The sequence below is a fragment of the Ursus maritimus genome, unplaced genomic scaffold, assembly GCF_017311325.1.
Source record: "Ursus maritimus isolate PB19 unplaced genomic scaffold, ASM1731132v1 scaffold_21, whole genome shotgun sequence".
Taxonomy (NCBI): domain Eukaryota; kingdom Metazoa; phylum Chordata; class Mammalia; order Carnivora; family Ursidae; genus Ursus; species Ursus maritimus.
Genome location: NW_024424564.1, coordinates 39,935,351 through 39,957,669, shown reverse-complemented (window position 1 = coordinate 39,957,669; position 22,319 = coordinate 39,935,351). Strand labels below are relative to the sequence as shown.

Below are 22,319 nucleotides of genomic sequence, written 5' to 3'. Positions count from 1 at the left end.
TGAGACCATACGTCACCTAGTATAGTGAGAAAACACATTTCTCTTCTGAGCTTGGGCAAGGAAGGGAGTTTTGGTCATCGTTTCATGGACATTTTTGTTTGTTCGTTTTAGTTTGAGCTTTGTTTCATATCGAAAAGCAGCATATACTCCTCATGGTAAAATTGCCAATAATCCCCACACTCAAAGACCACCACCACAAATATTTTGATGTACTATGAAAAAAATATTTTTTACAAGATTATTTCTCAAATTTGAGTAATACATATATTGGAAAGGCATACAATAAATGGTTTCAAGTGAATGAATATTCTTTTTTTTTTTTTTTCAGTGAAATGTTTTGCTAGGCAACCCACAGAAAGGCCTCCTACCTGAAAGGGAAGTGATATAGAAGCAGGGTGATCTCTGGGCTATGGGCAGAGGGAAGGGGGAGCCCCTAAGTTGCTCAGGGCCTGGTCTCTGCCTGTTGCATCTTTCCCTAATATTGTGTGGCTACTAGCAGCATTAAAGTAATTTAGTTCAGTAGGAGAAAATCAATAAATGTTCATTTCCTATAGCTATTTCCATATGTTTTATTTCTATCTTTTCCCCCTCCTGATAAAAAAACTAAGAAACATCTTATTTTGCTTGACTTTTTTTTTTTTTTAATTTTCAAATTGTCATTTCCTAATGTTAAGTGACATTAGTTATCACTGGCTCTTTGCATGATTGGAACAGAATGACATGGTCAGACGAGGGAGTATCAGTGGTGGTATTAACTGGGCCAGGGTTAATGGACACCCAGCCAAAAATTATTATGCTTTTTAAAAATTATCATTATATATTAAATATCGAATAGATGAACAATGATATGCACAAGGTATGAAGAAGAATAATTCAGTGAACACCAGGAAACTCACCAGTTAGCTTAAGAAATAGAACACTACCCAGTGCCCTAGTATCTGTACCTTTTAAAGCTGCACCTTCTAAAAGTTTTTTTGAACAGAACGTCTTCACCATTTCTGTGCCATGAACTCTTTGGGAATATTATGGGCTCCTTCTCAAAATAAGGTTTGCTAATTTCCCACCTCCCTCCACCTGCCACCTTACAAAAATAGTTCAAACTAGACCAAAGAAAAGTTGCTTTTACTTAAATATCAGGAGTAGATTGAGTTCCTGTTGACTGATAATCCTAAATTCTTCTGAGCAAACATTTATATATTCGCTTTTAATGAGTAGGGTTTCCAGTCTGGAAACTGGATTAGGGAAGCATATTTTTATAGGGGAAATAAATTCAGCCTTTGTAAGTTAGGGATTTGGAAGAACTGTACTAATTTGCTGCTCCTGGTGTTTATTTGCATCATCTTTCTAGGCCTTCCTTCCCCAAAGAATCGTCTTTCTTTACACAATACACAAGGCCATTACTGGCATTCAGGGCACAGAGGGGGTGCTAGTACATGAGAATGTTGATTCTAGCTCAAAGAAGGAGCTGGCCAAGAGAATCAATATCGTCCAAAGCAAATACATATTTTTGTACTTCGGATATTTATTTAAATTCCAAGCAATACATCTAGAACATGCAGAACAGGCTACAAAGTTGCCTTTTCAGAAGGTATATTTACCTAAAGAATTTATGCATATTTTATAAAAAACAAACAGACGATGTAAAAACACAGTCTACCCTTGGTTTGATTTTGATGTGTTTTTGCAGTGAAAAGCATGCATTCCTTAAATAATCATTAACTTAAAAAAAAATAAAACATGTTGCATGAGGAAGTATCTGATATTTATTGTGATTTTAATAATTCATTATACACCGAATTCCAAGAAAACACTGAAATCCTTTGTTAACTTGCAAAAAAAAATTAATAGTTGAAACCTGAGTGAACTTTGAGTCATCCTAATACCTTTAAAAAGAAATTGCATGGGAAGGGAACTTAAATCCAATTAATGGAGTAAAACTGTGGGAGGCGGTGGGAGAAGATACGCAAGAGTGAGGCAAGCAATCGCTACGTAGTTCATGACAAGAAATTTCTTACCTTTGTACTTCAGAGCCAGAACAGACTATGAAGACATAAGTTTATCTATTTTAAAGAAGCCTGAACTGAGGATCAGAGAGAAAAGTCACATTGGTTAGTGTTAGAAACCAGTGTTCATACTTCCATTTCAATAACCTTTAATTTTTTTTAGAAGATTTATTTTAAAGAGAGAGAAAGAGTGCATGAGTGGGGCAGAGGGGCAGAGGGGCAGAGGGAGAAGGAGAATCCTAAGTGGACCCCCCGTTGAGCACAGAGCTCCACATGGGGCTCCATCCCAGGACCCTGAGGTCATGATCTGAACCAAAGCCAAGAGCCGGCCACTCAACCATCTGAGCCATCCAGGCGTCCCCCAATAACCTTTTAAATAAAGATCATAGATTCAGCGTATTAACTGATGAACAATGAGGATGGCATTAATATTTATTGAGTACTGACTGTGTACAGAGACTTGCTTAACCCTTTACATACATTATTTAATTTCTGCAACCCACCCATGAGGTAGGTGATGCATATATCGTTGTGAAGATGAGGAGGACTTGAGGGTTTATTCACTCATTGACAGTAACGGTCATTTAGTGATAGAGTCTGTTCAGCAACGCACATTTGTTTCAGGCTTATCATGGGTAAGTGTTTTGCTAGAGGTCAAGAGATCAAATAGAAAGATGACATCGTTTTCTCCTTCCACAGATTTCCATGTGGGATCCCTGGAATCTAACATGTCAGACGTACATGTTAGATCAGTAGCTTTCAAATGTTTTTGACCACAACGCTCAGTAAGAAATATGTTTAGGGGTGCCTGGGTGGCTCAGTCAGTTAAGCATCCCACTCTTGATGTCAGCTCAGGTCATGATCTCAGGGTCATGAGATTGAGGGAGCCCCATGTCGGGCTCCACACTGGTCATGGAGCCTGCTTAAGATTCTCTCTCCCTCTACCCTCCCTTCTCTAAAAAAGAAAAATGTTTATACTGAAACTAATGCACACATATTTCTATCTTTTATTTACATATAAATACATGTAATTTCATAGCTGAAACAAAGGTTGTATGATATATCCTTATTAGCATCCTAATACTTTCTATTCTAACCCCGTGTATATTCTATTTTATTCTATTTCATTTTTTAAAGACCAGTTACATCAAATTGATTTCAAAGCTCATTCGTGGGTCACATATTGAAAAAAGATATGTTATTTGTATGTTTTAAAAAGTTCTTTTATGTGTGTGTGTAAGAAACTAAATAGTACTTGTCCTCCAGAGCAAATGTAGCCACTTCTTCTGGTATTTTATCTCTGTGTTGTGCTTAGATTGCTAATTTTGCTTTCTTAAGAAATTAATTGTGGACCGTTGGTTATGAGAAATGAGGATCTAGCCATCTTACCCCATGCCTTATTTCCCCAACTTTCATTCTCCTAAAATAGGAAGGCTCAATTTTTATTTAATGAATAAGATTGTTTCTATTCTATGACTGTAAATATCATTTATCACAGAGCCAAGTCATGCATCATAATTATATTTTCTTTCTTTTTAATTTTTTCTTTCTTTTTCTCTCTCTCTGTTTTTTTTTTTTTTTCTGGAGATAATTGCCCTATTTTTTCACTGACATAGTTTCCTATAAACCAATCCTTAATTTTTTCCCAAGTGCTCCATCACAGCTGTCACACATCTATGCTTAGTTTTTTGCCCTCAAACTCTGTTGTATCAGATAATTTTCCATTTGCCTTGATCGTGGAGACCTCATTTCCAGCACGCTCCATCCGCCTGCTGTGTCTAGACTCTGGCTCGCCAGCCCATCGACCGCATGGCTCTCATCCCAGAGCCTTCTTCCCTTGCTGCTCTCTTCAGTTGGCTCTTCTATTTCCCTATTTCTGTTCCTTCTCTCTTGGTTCTCCCCTCATTTTGCATCAACACATTTTCAAGAAAGTTCCAAAGAAAGAGAACTTGGGAGAAAACTTCCTGAGTGCATGTATGTCTTAAAATGCTTTAGTTTACCCTCAACACTTGAGTGATAAATTGGCTGGGCACAGGATTATGGATTGGAAATACCTTTCTCTCAGGCTTTTGAAGGCCTTGCTTCCTTGTCTCCCAGTGCTGCTATTGGGAAAGTCAAGTTCTTATTCTTTCATAAGAACTGTTTATTTATTTATTTTGAGAGAAAAAGAGAGAGCACAAGGGGGGAAGGGCAGAGGAGAAGCAGACTCCCCACTGAGCAGGGAGCCCAACACGGGGCTCGATCCCAGAACCCTGGGATCATGACCTGAGCCGAAGGCAGCTGCCTAACTGACTGAGCCACCCAGGTGCCCCTATCATTTTTAATCATAGCAAATATTTATTATGTTCTTTCTTTGTGGCAGGTACTGTTGTAAGTCTTCTGCACTATTTCATTATGAGATAGGGATTATTTCCTCTATTTTACGGGGAGGAGACTGAGGCATGGAGAGTGTGGGTAGCTTGGAGTAGAAAAGGCTGTCGGGGCATCAGACACTTCACTGGGAGCCCTCTGAATTTGAACATCTGATGTCCTCTCTGGGGGGTTATACTCCTGCCCACCACTGTTCTTGAAACAAAGCAAGGGTCTAAAGGAATCCCATTGTTAACTGTGCAGACTTCCGATTAATCCTCATTTTTCAAATTTCATAGTTTCTAGTATTTTTCAGTCCTGAGACTTGCCCCTTCGGTTTCTCCAGAAAACGTCTCTTTATTTTCCCAGCTGGGGAGGACGGTTGCAAGAATAATGAAAGAATTAGATGTTTGCTCACTCCACACACAGGCACTTAAATACCCCTTTGGCATTAGCCCCAGCACCACTTGGCACTAACGATCTGAACCTTTCACGGACTCGACAGGGCACACTGACTTCCTCGCTGGGGTGTCCCCTGGGGTAGGTAGGTGTTCTAAGAGGTACCTTGGGCAGCCCTGGTCAGTGACCTACCACTGCCCTGGCTGCTCACATTTTTTAAATTATAAAATACAAATATACAGGAAGTTATAAGAAATAAAATAGCCTTGTATTTACTACCCAGCTTTATCAACCCTTAACAAATTATTTAAGCAACTACTTCAAAATGATCAATAAAAATGCATCATGGATATGGCTGGTGCCCCCTGTGTATCCCTTCCTGGTCTCATTTGATTCCCTCCCGAGCACTTGTCTAAATTGGTATGTACCACTGCCAAGCATGTTTCTCTACGACTGCTACGGAATGAGTCTATAACTAACATATTGTATTGCTTTTCATATGTATAAGCCTTATTGGAATCATACTTTACGTAGTCTCCTACTGCTTTTTGCATTCCACCATATGCTTTTGAGACATACTCCTGTTGATCCATGGAGCTCTTTTTCATTCATTTTAGCTTCTCTGTAGTGTTCAGTTGTGCGACCTAAGAGTTAATTTACTCCGTCCTTTGTCAAGAGCCTTTTGAGGTTATCTCCAACTTTGGACTTTGACGACAGCGGTGCAGTGAACATTCTTACGCATTTCTGGGAGCATGCATGTTGGAGTTTCCCAGCAGAACTTCTGCAAGTACCCCAAGATACTGGTCCTCTCAGTCCTTGGGGTGGCCACCTGGGACCAGGATCAGTAAAGCCCCCAGGCCAGTCTCCTTCGGCCACGAACAGTTTTATCCTTTTACCCATGTTGCAGAAGAAAAAGGAAAAAAAATCGTGTTTCTACGTGGAATTGCTGAATTGAGGAGATGCCCGTGTTCAAATCTAACAGAGACTGCCGAGTTGGTCTGCAGAGTAGTTGTGCCAGTTCACACTTCTGTTGCCAATGCAGAGTTCTTTGTACCGAAACAGTGTGCTGCACTGGCGCTTAATAACGTGGGCTTTAGTATTAGACTAGAAAATGGTTTGGAGCCCGTCTCCGCCCACGAGCTGTGTGATCTCTGTGTGATTTCTGGCAGGCTTCCTACACTTCACATAGGCCTTCGTGTCCTTTTATGTCAAAAAGGGATAATAATAGTTTGTAGCATATTCCAGAGGTATTTTGAGGATTAAATCAGTTCATGTGAACCTCTTTGAACACCGCATGTCTCTGTAACAGGCCATTTTTAAAAACAATGTTTGCTATTACTGTTGCTTAAAAATTGATTTTTGCCACTTAGATGGGTATGAAATAGAGTTTATGTGTGGTTTAATTTGCATTCCCGTATTATTAGTGAGCTTGAGCATTTTTTCATATGTTTATTAACACTTTCGATTTCCTTTTCTATTCTATTGGGTTGTTTCTTTTTCTTACGAACTGTAGGAATGCTCTGTATATTCTGTGTAAATATTCTGAATACTAATTCTTTGTCAGTTATATACAATGCAGAGCCTTTTTTCCCAAGCCTGGGGCATGATTTCTAACTTTATTTATGGTGTTTATTGAACCATGGAAATCTTTAATATGGTTTATAAACTAATATTTTATGCATTTTACTTATCAAATCATTCCCTACATCAGGGCCATGAGACACTCTCTTAAAAAACTTCTCAAGTATTGCTTTTTGTACTTGAGTCTTACCTAGAATTTATTCTGCAATGTGAGGTATGGATGCTATTTTATTTCTTTCTGTATGAATAAGCATTTGTCTCCTGAGTAGGGGGTCAGCACACCTTTTTCTGTAAAGGGCCAGAGACTAAATATCTTGGGTTTTGTGGACCATATGGTCTGTGTCACGGCTACATGGTTCTGTCATTGTAGTGCCAAGCAGGTCACCTAACCTCCCTGACTTGATTGCTCCAAATGAACATTGGGGATAATAAGAGTGCCTATTTCATGAGAATGTTGTGAGCTAAATTATAGACTAAATAGACAGGAAGTAAATGAATGGGTAGAGCAGAGTTCCAATATAATTTTAGTTATAAAAACAGGCAGCAGGTTGAATTTGGCCCATGGGCTGTAGTTTGCCAACTCCTGTTCTAGATGAGTCTAATCCATTCAATGCAGGTGTTAAACAAGGAATTTGTAAATTGTATACATATCATATATGTATGATAGACATACATTACATAAATTTATGCATATAAATATGTATGAACTTATCCTCTGTGAATATGTAATAATACACATATAATACAGATTTATTTTTATTTCTTGCCAATCCCATAGAAATTAGCTACCTTATTCTCTTCAAAACTGCTGTTTCCTCCTGTGCACATGACTCACTCATCAGCACATTTCTTTATCGAACCTCCATATACTCCAGGAATATAGAGTTTATTGCAGAATTTGTTGTATTTATAGGCAGCCCAGATTGTTTTTTTGAAAACAGTTCTTTTAATAACTTTTCTCCCACAGCCTAAAACTACCCTCTGAAACTGTGTATTCTAGACTAATGTCTCCTGACACCGTAACCTTCTTAAGTTTACATCTCCTGCCCTCCCTGCCCAGGACAAACAGTCCTTGTTCTCATGGGATACTCTTTGTGTCCCACGGATTCTCATGGATTCTGTCAAATAGTGAGTGCCTGCCTTATGAGCCGGTCACTTTGCTAGACAGTGAAGACGCAGGGGGGACCAAGTTCCTATGGAAATAAGGCATCCGGAACAGAACACGCTGCCCAGATGGGGCCTGGCCCATTGAGGGCCCAGTGGATGACTGTCTTTCTTGGTCTGTACATTATGCTTTTATTGATGTAACCTGAGTTTGTGCTGCTTTCTCACCTTTCTCTGCCTGCCCCCAGACCGAGGCTCTTATTACTTATCTCAAAGTCAGTGGGGCAGACATGAGGCCCTTTTGGGTTTTCTTCAAATGAAACATTTAGGCTCAAAGTGGGAAGAAGCTTACCCAAAGTCATACAGATGATAAATGGAAATCAGATCCATATCTCATCATGCTTCCGCCACACATAACACAGGTTGTCCTGATGGAACTTTTGTGATCCCAAAACAGTCTTTGCCAGGGAAACACTAAAGAAGAAACAATCTCATGCAAAAGAAAATGGGGCTTAAAACACAGTCTCTCTCTCTCTCTCTCGTAGATGTCCAAAGACATCTAAAGCTCACTCCTTTAGAATGGGTACATGTCTCTCTGTTTAGTCAAGCCAGTCTCCTCTCTGGGGAAGGTGTCAGAGCTAAACCACAGCACACAGAAGTTTAGAACTCACGGCAGGCACCTCACCTCCATGGCCAACATGTCAGAACAGCAAAAGGTAACACCCCTTGGCGTAGACTCTGGACGGGTGTCGGCTTCCTCCTGCACACACCAAGTGTCCCCACTTCTGGGAGGGCCCAAACTGGCACAGCAGTGACGCTCTTAAGATCTTCTAGTAGCAGACATCTGGTGAAAGCTTATTGTGTGCCTGCGGCTGATGATTGAGTCTATTATTTTATCTTCGCAACATTCTCATGAAGGTCGGTGCCATTACTATCTCTAACGTTCACTCGGAGAAACAGAATGTGAAAGGTTAAGTGACTCGCGTGCAGTCAGGGAGTGAGTGATGGAGACGTGCTCGCAGCCATGCTGCTGTTCCTGCCAAGTTGTTCAAAACCAGAGAGCATTGGCCTCTCTAATCCCAAATGCCTTTTAAATGCTAAAGGAGTTTGGAAATTAGAGGCTCCTCCGCCTCTAAACATTCAAAGAAAAAAATGCTTAACTGATTCCCAAATTCAGAGCATTACGACGGTCTTCATATTCCTGATAGCCTAGAAAATACTCAAACCTATCACCTTAGTTAGTATTTGAATCGCCCTTTAAAACATTTCAACTCCGTGTCTGTATCTGCGCAGCTATGGAGACAAATCATTCCTCATCGCACCTCCCTTCTGGTTATTGTTCTTAACCGTTGACTGAACGTTTCCCCTGACAGGCCACCCATGGCCTTGTAATTAGTAAGTGAATGGTCGGCTCCCCATCTATTTCATTTGATACACCTGCGGTAGGAGAATGTTATTCCTTATTGTACTTTCTATTTCCTCCTTTATATGTCTTCCTTCTTCACAGGCTTGTCATATAGAAGGAAGTTGGAACAGTGGTTTGGCAGCTGAATGATACTGTTAAATATAAGGCCGATTGGGATTTGGGGGAAGCTTGAAGAAAATGAGACGGTATATGTGAAAAGTTGAAGAAAAATGTTATTAATTGCAGGGATACATAGCGTTTTTTCTTGTGAAAAGCAAAGGTTCCTGCCAGTTAAATAGTTCTTTTCAAGCGTGGTTCTTGACTTTGACACATGTACTTCTTTTCAGAAAACAGTGGCGTAGACTTACGGCCAGTGGGCCTTATGTTTACTGGGCTAGGAACGTCCAAGCCACAGCAGTAATCTCTGGTGTTTTCTAGGTGTTTACCTTGCTCTGGATTGCTGACTGGATGGTCCATCACTTCTGGAGGAAAGGAAAGGACCCGGATAGCTTCTCCATCCCCTATCTGACGGCATTGGGTGACCTGCTTGGGACAGCTCTGTTGGCCTTAAGTTTTCATTTTCTTTGGCTTATCGGAGATCGAGATGGGGACGTTGGAGACTAATAAATCCTACAAGCTATTCTCAAGTCCCAAGGAGGAAAACACAAGACAACCACTTACGACTCTTTTTCAAAAATCTTAAATCAGTAGTTTGACTTCTACCAGGGTAATCTTCAGTTGGCCCTGATTCAATTAAATGGCCTTAACATTTTTTTAAGGAATTTGTGTTAAACCAGAGTGACCAGTATTTGTGCTGCTTTTCATAGAATAAATGGTAATTTGACATAGATGTAGACACAAGCTCAAGCTCTGAAGTTAATTAAATAGGAAAGAATATAGGATGTTTACAGTGAATAATTTAAAAACCACTGAGGTAGCGGAAATGTACTTTATTATTGTTTAACTTGTAACAGGTTCCAGGTTCAAGGAAACCAAGTTCTGCTTTAGCCTGTCTTGTCTCACAGATGTATTTTCCTGCAGGTCCTACTATAAAATGAAAGGGACCAAAACCAAGTCTTTAATAGTTTTAACTGTGCCCACCTCTCTGCTGCCTGAGGATAAATGATCAGTTACTAGCTCCCAACCTGACCTGAATGTGTTCTGTTGAGCATGAGATAAACTGACTTTTCACTGTTCCAATGCAAATTTAATTTCAGCTCGGTAAGGTCTTGGCAGGCTTCTCTTCAAACCCAGAATGACCTCGAGAGATCTTTAAAGAAAGCAGTGGGTCATTTTTGATCATTGATTTGTTGAAAGAATTTTGATCTTTTTAGAAGACTGAACAGTCAAAACCAGAAGATAAACGGGGCTGCATCTGTAGGGACAAGATGGTGTGAGAAATTGTGTGTGCCTGTGTGTGTGTGTGTGTGTGTGAGAGAGAGAGAGAGAGAGAGAGAGAGAGAAAACAGAAGGCAGAGAGAGAAGTGTTGGATGGAGAACTAAATCTTGGATTGTTGATCGCAAAGATCATAGTGCTATTGAAATATTAGCATTATGTAGTTATTCTTTTTTTTTTTAAAGATTTTATTTATTTATTTGACAGAGGGAGACAGCCAGCGAGAGAGGGAACACAAGCAGGGGGAGTGGGAGAGGAGGAAGGAGGCTCATAGCGGAGGAGCCTGATGTAGGGCTCGATCCCATAACGCTGGGATCACGCCCTGAGCCGAAGGCAGACGCTTAACCGCTGTGCCACCCAGGCGCCCCTATGTAGTTATTCTTAAACACATTTTATTGATATGCTTTTGTCCTTTGGTCCACAGATTTTGCTACTCTCCAGAGTTTACTATTTATTACCTGTATTATAATGAATAGTTTTTTCTTATGAAAAAAAACTACCATTTAATATCACCATGATTATATTATAAGATTTCAAATGAGCAAGTGATTCATTTGCTCTTTTGAAGAAGTCTATTGGAACTTTTAGGCTTGCCATTTTAAGAGAAGTTGGTGGGTTACTTCAATGATTGGTCATGTCTGTACATACCACCTATTTGCACAGGCTAATTTCTACATGGGACTCTGTCATATACACTGCTGTGTTTCCGATATATTTTTCTAAAACTCTGACCCATATTCCAAAACCTGACCAACGCTTTAGTTATTCAGTAGGTAAGCATTTTTATATCATGTATGGTTCATTGAAAAAAGTGCAGTAGAATCTCTCAAGATAATCAGATATCTAGTAATTGAAGTGGTAAGGGGAAGAATGTACATTAACATCGATCATTATGGTTTAAGTTGTGTTAGTGTTAACATTATATAAATAGTACATTGTTTATAAACGTGTTGGGGGAAGTGTTCCTCTTACACTCTCTAAAATAAGGGGACTGTGGTATAGAGTTATATATTTTTGCTTATTTTAAGACTTTAATTATTCCACTCTTCTGCCTTATAATGAATCTTCCAAGGCAGAGAACTGAACTAATTATAGACTTTCTCCTTTGGAGAGTTATAATGTCAAATAGTGAACATTCTTTTAAAAGAAAGAATGATTAAGTCAATGAATATTTAGCAGCAAAGATTTTTTTTATTTAAAAAAATCCATAAATAATTTCTTTGATTTTATTGTAAAGCATTTGTAAATTACTTATTTACATTTGGGCTGTATGATTCATAAGCATTTCTACTTGCCAATAGATTTCTATCTTGATTTATAACCTAAAAAAGTGCCCAGCAAACTACATTTTTAAAGCATTTACCAGCATCTGTGGTGCATTACGTGTTCTGAAACACACTCAAATACACTCTGTTGTATAGTACTCACAACAGTACCTGCGAAGTAGATCAGGGAGACATTCTCACCTGTAGTTTGGAGCAGAAGAAACTGAAACGCAGAGACGTTCCACTTCTAACATTGCCTGGGTGTGAAGTGCCCAAATCGTGACTGAAATCTGAGTCTCCAGTCTCCTGGGCCAGTTACTCTTTCTATGACCCCCAGGTGTACCAGGAGTACCTAACGAATTCACTGACAGGAAGTGGGCTGGAGCGTCAGGATTTTGTGAAGGAGAATAGAATATTGCTACATCTCTTAGGGTTCAGACAGGGACACCTCCATCTCATCCAACTGAACGGTAAATATAGCCGACTCTAAATTGTTCATGTTCCTAAGATCAAGGAAAACACATAAAGGAAGACTTCAGAGTAAAGAATAATGCCCGACTTCATTGAACATTTAGTGGCCTCCACCTTCCCTGATTTAACATTTTCCGTAGATGCTAGTAAGTAACTAGCATGGCTGATTTGAGTTCTGTCTCCTTTCTCTTTTGCTACCCAACCTTGGTTACAGCAACAAAATGTCTACAAGGCGTGTTGTAGAGAAAAATAAAGACGTGGAAAAATCAGTTACCAATTAGCTCAATTAATTTATAAAAGGGATGTAGATTCCTTAAAAAAATTTTTTTTTACTGATTTTCTGAAAGCCTTTACATCAGTATGCAACTAATAAGATGACGTATTTACCCATGAAATAATTTATTATCAGTCTTATAGAATGTAAATTGACAGTATTTATTTTTATACAACAATAAAAACCCCTCTCCAAACTTCTTCCTTTCACTAATTTATCAGACACTTTATTTATATAGAGATCATCTTTTTAAAAACATATTTTTATTCTTGCTCATTAACCTTTTTTTTTTCCTTTAAAAAACAAAGTTTAGAAGCTGATAAAATGGAAACTTATGGTAATGTCTCTTCTGGGAGATATCAAAAGTTCCACATCATACACTATCAGTGATGTAGCCAAATGAAGTACATTTTAAGAGGTCTTTCAGTAATTGGGCTTCCTTGCCTTATAATGTATCTGTGGTATCATATACCCATTTATAATGGGCATCTGCTATCTTTGCATCGTTGTAAACTCAAATAAGAATAAAATGTAAGAAATACAGCCTTGTTGGACTTCTTGATAAGCTAGGTGGACCTCACGCCTGTGTGGAACTCACCTAGAAGAGACTGGAGTCATCTATGGGCCTTGGTTGTATTGGTGAGTATAATCAACCAGGCTCTGACCAGACCTCCACCTCCAAACCATTGCTTTACCACTTTTTCACTGTTGAGCACTTTTCTCATTTTCAGATTCCTGGGTCTGTCAGTCCATGCTTCTTCAGCTGCCTCCTTCAAACTCGCCGGACAGCTCTGGTTCAACACAGCCCCTGCCTTTCCAGCGCTGGAGCAGTTGAATCTGGCTCACGAAAGCCACAGGCCTGTTCGGACAGATCTTTGAATTTATAACCTCAGGTATCAAGTCAGCCCCCACTGTCCAGCAGCCCACTGTATTTCTCGAATCATTTCCCTCTCTGGAGATCAGGCCTTTGTCTTAACACTGTACTGAAAGTACACCTGTCAAGGTCACCAAGAGTCTCCGTGTTGTCAAAGCCGGTGATCAGTTCTCAGTAAGAATTCTCACCTTGCTCTCTGCAAGTATTGGAAGGGCTCCTTCCTCCTTGAAATGCTTTCCTCACTTAGCTTCCAAAAAAAGAACAACCTCTGCCTTCTGCTTGCTATTCTACATCCCTGCAAGCCCCATCTCTGCCTTGCTCGTGGCCCCCCTCAGTCTCTCCATTTCGGAATGGCCTGCAGCTCAGTTTCGATGACCTCTTCTCCATCTACCCTTTCTAGGTGACCACACCCACCTCCCTGTTTCAAATGCCACCTGTAGCGATTACTCCCAAATGTATCCCTCCCGCCCAGGCCCCCCACCTGAGTTCTAGACCTGTATGTCCACAGGCCTGCTGGACAGCTCCACTCGAACCACTGTGCAGTATCGCAAACATTTGAACAACGCTGTCAGCCCCTTAACCCGACGGACACACGTAGACCACCGTATCAAACAACCACAGAATACATGCTAAGGCTGATCTCCTTCATGTATAAGGAGCTTCTATAAACCAGGAAGAAGGAGACTAACAATCCAATAGTAAAATAGCCAAAGACGTAATTCATTAAACCAAATAGATGCTCGATATCAAACTAAAAGAAATGCTAATTAAAATCATACTGAGGGGCGCCTGGGTGGCTCAGCTGGTTGAGTGACCAACTCGATTTCTGCTCAGGTCATGATCTCAGGGTCCTGGGTTGGAGCCCCATGTCGGGCTCCACGCTCAGTGGGGAGTGTGTTTGAGGATTCTCTCCCTCTGCCCTGCCTCCTGCTCTCTCTCTCAAATAATAAATCTTAAAAAAAAAAAAAATCACACCGAGGTATCATTTCTCACCTATCAAATTGACAAAAATTCAAAATCTAATAAAACATTCTCTTGGCAAGGCTGTAGGGAAACAGACAATATTGCTGGTGGTAAATGATAAATTTACCATGATAAATTGATATCAGCTCTGTAGAGGGGAATCTGGCCCATATCTACCAAAATTACAGACACACTTACCATTTGATCCTGTAGTCCCACTATTACCATCATTAGACCGAGGCAAGTGAAGCCCCTGCCCTGGGCCCCCTGCCACATGCAGTGGTTGGGAAACTGGCCAGCAGGCCACATCCAAGTCAGTGCCTGTTTTTATAAATAAAGTTTTATTAGAATGCAGCCATGCCCATTTATTTACATACTGTGGCTGCTTTCCCTCTACATCAGCAGAATTGAGTAGCTATGAAAGAGACCATACAGCCTGCAAAGCCTAAAGTATTTACTGTCTGACCCTTAATACATACAAAAAAGTTGACCCACCCTTAGAGTGAATTCCTCAAATTTTATTTCTAAGTCTCCCTCAGGTACCTGGGACTAGCCAGGATCAGCCGTGTCATCCAAGCAGGGCAGCCTAAGCTGAAACTAGTCCTATGGGCTCTAGTTGCCAGAAGCACCTCAGCTTTGTCAGTCACTGCCCAGTTCCTAGGACCGGCCAGGGATGAGAATGGGTCCTTCTGTTCAGGAAGAGCCCCTTGTATGGGGTCAACTAGATCCCCCCAGGAAGTCAGTCTGCCTAGGGGGTAGTCCCAAGGCTCTAGGACTGGCCCCAGTTCCAAGAAGGCAATATGGTGGGCCGGTCACTCTCACTGGCCAGAATGACCATGGGCTGCAGGAATGATGCTGACATATTGATTTGGAGTGACTGACACATCAGACAGAGGACAAGTTCAGAGCTCTGGGCCACTGACAATCAGCTCACAGCTAACCGTTGGACTTGAGCCTCAGATCTCTCTTGTCAGCCTTCTGACTATGGCATCACCTCTGGTCTAAAGCATTGAAGGGTGACAGGGTGGTGGCAGGCGTCCTTTACCCTGTGTGCCCTCACTGCTTGCACCCAGGAAAGTCTCCCCAACCTCTTGCACGCTCCGTGCCACTTGTCATGCAGTCCTCTGGGGGCGGCTGCTCCTTTCGCCGCTGATGGCTTTCAAGACCACTGCCCCACAACTGACCCTTCTAACTGATGTCCTGTCTTGCCTCCAGTTGAAGTGATGATGCTGTGCTCCCCCAGGTCAGTCTTAAATTGTACTGGACAAGGAACAGCCATTCTTCATGTGGACAGTACCATTCTTCTCAACCTGCTTCTGGACCCTCACCTAGCCTCCCCATGTGTGACAGTGTGTGGAAGGCAGGCACTGTTAAAGAAATATTCAATGACACTTGTTAATGATGGTAAGACAAAGCTTACTCAGGGACCACTGCAGTGGGATGTTACAGTGGGGGAGAGAGATGGGGCTCTGCAAACAACATGGGTGAGTGGGAATCTATAGCCGAGGAGCAAGGTGGGGGTCAGGGGATGGAAAATTACTGAGAGGAAACATCAGGGGTGAGGGGCATTCTGCCTCGGTGGACCTAACAGGATTCTTGCTGAAGGCAGGTCGAGGTGATCAGACATCATCACCTGGGGTGTGGCAGAGGACCAGGGGCCCAATCAGATATCAAGGTCTGATCAGATATCAAAGGTGGGGGGGGGGGTCTGGTTAAACTGACTTAGCAGGTTTCTTGCTAAAACCAGATTTGATAAGAAAGGGCACAGATGGACCTAGGAGAAGTTTCAGGAGCCTGACCAGAGTTTGAATCTTTGTCTCGGTGCGGTCAGCGCAGAAAGAAATCACATCTCAAATGCCATAACTACAGCCTAAAAGCTCAAGAGAAGACATGGTTGAAAGATGTTGTTCTACATTTATGCTCTAAAATCCCAAATGGTAAATTTAACGTGAGAAAACGTTACCGCTCACATTTTCCCACGCACCTGCGGTGAGACCAGCGTCCGTGGCTACCATCAGCAAAGCACAGTAACAACCTTTGAGAAAGTCGTTGGAAGCCAGTATCCCCTGGGTGCAAGATGATGTGGCAACATGGGAAGAGCTGTCCACAGCATTAAATCAGTGGTACGAGGGCACTCCAGAGGCTAGAACATCTGTACAGAACATCTGCATCTCAGGGGCCCTGAAGGTTGGGTTCGTGACAACAGCAATAAAGCAAATATTGCACTAAAGCGAGTCAAATGAGGTTTTTTGTTTCCTAGTGTCTATAGAAGTTATGTTTATACTATGTTAAGTCTGCAACAGCATTGTGTCTTAAAAAAAAGGTGCGCCTGGGTGGCTTAGTCGGTTGAGAGTACAACTCTTGGTTTTGGCTCAGGTCATGATCTCATGGGTCATGAGATCCAGCCCCTCGTCGGGCTCCATGCTGGGCATGGGGTCTGCTTGTCCCTCTCCCTCTGCTCCTCACCCCCCCCTCAAATACATAGATAAATCTTAAAAAAAAAAAAAAGCAATATATATACCTTAATTAAAAAACACTTTATTGCCAAAAAATGATAACCAGCATCTGAATTTTCAGCAACTCTTCGTCTTTGGGCTGGTGGAGGATCTCACCTCCACATTGATGGCTGCTGACTGGGCAGGGTGCTGGTTGCTGAAGGTGGCGGTGGCTGTGGCAACGTCTTAAAAATAAGACGACAATGACGTTTGTCACATCGACTGACTCTTCCATTGACAGATGATTTCTCTGTAGCATGCGATGCTGTTGGATAGCATCTTACCCACAGTAGGACTTCTTTCAAAATTGGAGTCAAGCCTCTCACACCTGCCACTGCTTCATCAACTACGTTTACGTAATATTCTCCATCCTTCATTGTCATTTCAACGGTCTACGGCATCTTCGCCAGGACTAGCTTCTACCTCAAGCAGCCGCTTTATTCGCTCAGCCATGAGAAGCAACTCCTCATCCATTAAGAGCTTATCATGAGATTGCAGCAATTGCAATATAATAATAATTTTAAAGTTTGAAATATGGCAAGAATTACCAAAATGTGACGCAGAGGCAGGAAGTGAGCGAATGCCGTGGGAAGAATAGTGCCTTGCTCGATGCTGGGCACCACAGACCAATTTGTAAAAAAAAAAAAAAAAAACAAACAAAAAACCCTAATATCTGTGAAGCTCAAAAAAACCGAAGCTTATTAAAGGTTTGCCTGTAAATGATTCAATCTACATCTTGGTTAAGTTAACTTGTAGTCCATGAACGACTCTGAGCCCAGGGTTGGACAAAAGTCAAGTCCCGCTTGCGTTGAACCTGCCTCATCGTGATGGTAAGAATAAAGTCTTTAAAGGTGATTTCCAGAAGTTTTTTCCTCTCAGAGGCAGTAGTCGGGTAGCTTTGGTGTGGACGTAGGTCTCCTTCATCTTGGCTCTACTTTTCTTGGCGAATCAACAGTTGATTCTCATATTAGCTGAGAGCATCACCGTCCTCATGCGTGCCGTGTGAGTGTGTGTGCACGTGTGAGTGCACCTGCGTGAATGTGCGTGTGTGTGCAGTTCAGACCCGATCGTCAAATCTGGACCTGACGCTGCGATTTGCATTCGGTGGTGGACGTCATCACCGGGAGTACCAGGAGGTAGCTTACACCTACCACCGCCTAGGATTTGTTAAATAGTTTCTCTTGAAAGGACATCATTTGAATAGGGGTCTTTGTTGCTGTCACTATGAATATTCATGATACATTCATTGCAAAGTGGTTTTAAAAAATTATTACTTGTGTTTTGATTCTCTAGTGCCTTAATGGTTTCTGTGAATAGCATGTCAGAAGTGGAATATAACAAAACGTGAGATGCCTGTTCATAGAGTGAATAGCTCATGACAGATGCTAATTGGGTTTGGCACAATCTTGTGATTTCATATAGCTTAATATTAAAGAGAGAGGTTTTTTAGGCCCCATGAAAGCTGATCTAGACCACGAGTGAAGTTAACGAGTTTTTATTAAGTACCAGATGTGAAGCCGCTTCTGCTCTCAGCACTGAGGAGAATCCGAAGGATGAAATGAGGCTCTTGTGGTTCATAGCAGATGATCTGTGAGAGGGCCGAGGATGTACGTATGAGAAAACTCATAGCAGTTTTTGATAAGAGGAAAAACTGCAAACTCAATGTCCACAATAGAGGAATAGTTACAAAATTATGGTGCACAATTTGCAAAATATATGTAAAATATATAACCATCACGTACAATCGTATTTTCCAAAAACTTTAATGACATGGGGGAAATTCTCACAACGTAAGTGAAAAAAATCAGAACATATGCAGGTTGATCTTATTTATCGTGGACTGCCTTCCACCACCCCTCGCCCAGGGGCTGGGGAGAAACATAAAAAAGCCACTTGGGTTTATCAATTTTCCTGCTAACTTAATGCAAGGAAATGAATACAACCCGGGCAGGGAGAAGTCAATACCTCAGGAAGGAAACGAATCCTCACAAAGGTCAGGTCTATAATTTCAGATCTTATTTTAGGAAAACAAATCAGAACACCACTGTATTCATACCCCCCCGCCCCGGGGTCTCCATCTCAGCCCCCACGAGCTGGCGTCAGGCACCACTGAGCCCCGTGCTCACTGCTGCCCCCGATGGAGTCAGCAGAACTGCAAGGAGAAAAGCGCCAGGAAGGAAGCACAAGGGGTGTGAAATTTGCAAAAGGGGCAGGACTTAGCGGGTTATTTCTCCAGGGACGAGTGGCAGTGTGCTCAAGAGAAAAGGAGGAGGTTGGGAAACCAAGGGGGAAAAGGGAGAAGTGGGAAGAATTCAGGTGAGTGAAGTCCACGTGGCACGGCCCGGAAGACCTAGCTAGGATTTCTCACTGCTGCATGTTATAGTCACCCCAGTACCTCTACCTCGACCCTATTAAGGGAGTCCGCTGTGGGGCCGGGCACCTCACGGCCCTAGTGCAGACGTGAGAGCAATAAAATACAAGTATAGGACACCAGGCATGCTGCTAATCAGCTTCCCTTCTCTTCCCAATTAAGTATGACTTTGTAGCAACTGTTGAATCTTTCGTTAAAGGACTTCCAATCTTCTTTGGGGGAGGGTATACCTGCTTCAGAGAAAGGGTCACTGGAGAGGCTAGCCTCCTGTCCTACCTGGAGTGAACCGTGGCAGCCCCCTCACTGTGGATTGCTGAACATCAGGAAGCGTCAGAGGAAGGCCCCAACTTGATGGGACATGGGAAAGGACACACTTTGGGGACAGAAATGCAAAGGAGGCTACCACAGGACTCACAGTGGCTTTGAGCTAGAGAACAAGGGGGTGGGGAAGAAAGGTAAGAAATATATGTGTGATGTGTAACTGCACATTGTTAAGAAATTGGAAGGAGACACCAAAATAATAACATCAGTTATGGTGAGATTTTAGATGATTTTCTTTTCTATTCATGTTTCTCTATATTTCTAAAATTTTCTGCAGTAAACTTGCTGTTTAAAGCTATAGCTCCTATCAAAAAAGCAAACTTGACTTTCCAAAAGTATATTCTAAATGGGTTTTTTTTTATATTTTATTTATGTATTTATTTGAGAGAGAGCATGAGCAGGGAGAGGGGCAGAGAGACGGGAGCAGGGAGCACGATGTGGGACTCCATCCCAGGACCCTGAGATCATGACCTGAGCCAAAGACAGATGCTTAACCGACTGAGCCACCCAGGCGTCCGTAAATGGGGTTTTCAAGTGAAATTTGCTGGTGCAGTATTCGCTTGGCTCTAGTGGTTATGACGGAGGGTGTCTTTATGCTGATGGTGTTCTCAACACCAAGGCTACCAGCTGTCACTATCATTAGTGCTAACATTATGTTGACTGTCATCTCACAGGATAGTGACTTAAGGATTTTCTGCACCCTTTTAAGGTGAACAAGTGATTTGGCCAGGAACACACGGGACCAGAGCTCTTCACTTTCTAGACTTCCAAAACCTATATCAGACATATGCTGGGCAAAATCTAGTCTAATTTGTTTTATGAGCGTTTCATACCGGGGTCTCTCCTTAAGCGCTGGTGTGCAACGAAGTATATTAAATACAACTTCAGTTACTGCTGCGATCAGATTGTTGGAGCATGCTGCCTTTGATCCAACCCTATCAGTCCCCTCCATTGGAATCCACCATCAGAGGTAGCATGGTGCCTCAAGTCTATTAATAGTAGGAGCCCACAAATAAGGTGCCCTTAAAAATAAGGACATTTGGAGCCCATTTAGTCTGGTAAATAGAGATGACTTGATCAGCTGGAGGAGATTGGCTTCTGAAGCTACTAGCTCAAATAACAAGTGTCCTCCTTTGGTCACCTTTGTGATGGAGAAACACGTGTAGAGTTGATTTTGAGTTTTTTTTTTTTTTTAAGATTTTATTTATTTATTTGACAGAGAGACAGCCAGTGAGAGAGGGAACACAAGCAGGGGGAGTGGGAGAGGAAGAAGCAGGCTCCCAGCATTGGAGCCTGATGTGGGGCTCGATCCCAGAACGCCAGGATCACGCCCTGAGCCGAAGGCAGACGCTTAACTGCTGCGCCACCCAGGCGCCCCTGATTTTGAGTTTTAATTCTAAGATATTATGAAGCATTTCACATGAGGCAGAAATGTAGACTTCTTGGTCATTTATGCAGAAGGCTGAATAATTTCAGAGCAGAGGAAAATGTGGTCAGTGGCCTCAGAGTAATCAGCACATTAACCATCCTGCAGAAATGTAAAACTCTTCGGTGTGGGTTAATGGGTACAATTAACACCAAAATTAGATACCATATGTAAGTAATTGAGGTTATTTAACACAGCTATTGACTATATACATCTCTGGACTGTGGAGCAGGTAGTCTCGGAATTCATTAGAGAGTGTAATTAGCAAGACTATTGGATTTCATTATTGGCTCCAGAGCAGATCTGTATGGAAAACACCCCGGTAGGTAGTTGTCTGAGCAAGCCTGAGTGGCCATCATTCCCACGTTTGCAACGAAGTGGGTAAAAATGTATTTTCAGATGCAGATTCAGTTCATCAAACTAAACCTAATCTCATCATATCCTCTCTCTCTCTCCAGTCCCCTCCACCTCTCTCCAGTCTTCAGCGGCTCCCCTTTGCCCTACCCTCAAATGAACTTTTCTGCCCAACCATCAAGATCCTTCCTCATTCTCCGTATCTCTCCCTTCACTTCCACACAAGTGTTTGCTGGTGTCCCGGCTGGCCTCTGGATCTCCTCTTTATCAGCTGAGCTCACTTCTGGTCCTCCTCCATGGCTGACTCCCATCTATCCCTGGACCCCCCCAAAAAATCATTTATTGAGATTAAACAGCCAGAAGGAGGTAAGCTCATGCTAGAGAGAAGAAAAGGAGATGAATATTTGACTCTGGGAGGAGGGCAGGCGGGATTAAAAGCTTTCCTGAAACCTAATCAGACTGAACCCTTGAGCAAAGGTTTCCACCGCTAGCTGACCGTTTAGAATCACCTGGGAAGCTTTGCAAACCGCGGCCACCTGGTCCCACACGCGGAGACGCCGGGTGAACTGCGTTGGGGGCGGGCGGCAGGGAGCCAAAGGTCTTCACAGCGCCCGGGGGATCCTGAAGGACAGCCAGGTTAAGAACGCCCCAAGAGCAGGGCTTCTCACACTTGGACGTGCAGGTAAATCACCGCGGTGGGGGGCGGGGGGTTTTGTTGCCGTGAAAATTCTGGTTCGGTAGGTCTGGCGTGAGGCCTGACATCTTGTGTTCCTAGGAAGTTCCCAGAGGCTGATGCTGCTGGTTTCTGGATGACACTGGGGGGAAACTTTGCGGCCCCAAAGACACTGAGATAAAGCCCAGGGGCCGTTAGACCGAGTCTGTGCAGGAGAGGAGGAGGAGAGGAAGAGAATGATCGTTTGGACGCAGGGTCCATATAAGTCAGGTTTCCCCTGCCCTCACCAGCTTGTGAGTACAAGTCAGGTCTCAGGTCGACAATGTGTTTACAGCACGTACTCAAAGGTCTCCCGCTCACCCCTCCATCTGCGCACCAGCACCTCCAGCTCGCTCCTAGAGTCTCACCCAGGATTTCTAGCGTCCCTGGGGGTCCCTCACTCCACTTCAACCACCGCCTTTCAGGCTGTTCAGCTCGGATCGCCTGGTTCACGCTCCAAGCTTGGGATGCCTCCCGGGGCGGGGGGAGGGGCTGTGACTGCGGCTGGAGCCAGGCCCTGCTCCCGCCCCCCCCCGGGGGGGGGGGCGCTCGCGAG

General features: G+C 42.7%; 1 protein-coding gene across 2 annotated transcripts in view; it reads left to right on the top strand.

Moving 5' to 3' along the window:
- SLC41A2 (solute carrier family 41 member 2) overlaps positions 1-9,689 on the top strand; it is a 104,432-nt gene extending 94,743 nt beyond the window's left edge. For both annotated transcript variants that reach the window (XM_040637406.1, XM_008705669.2), the window contains exon 11: positions 9,280-9,689. In XM_040637406.1, coding sequence (XP_040493340.1) covers positions 9,280-9,465 — 186 coding nt within the window. In that variant the 3' untranslated portion in view covers positions 9,466-9,689. The remainder of the gene's footprint in view (positions 1-9,279) is intronic.
- Positions 9,690-22,319: the final 12,630 nt, after the last annotated feature.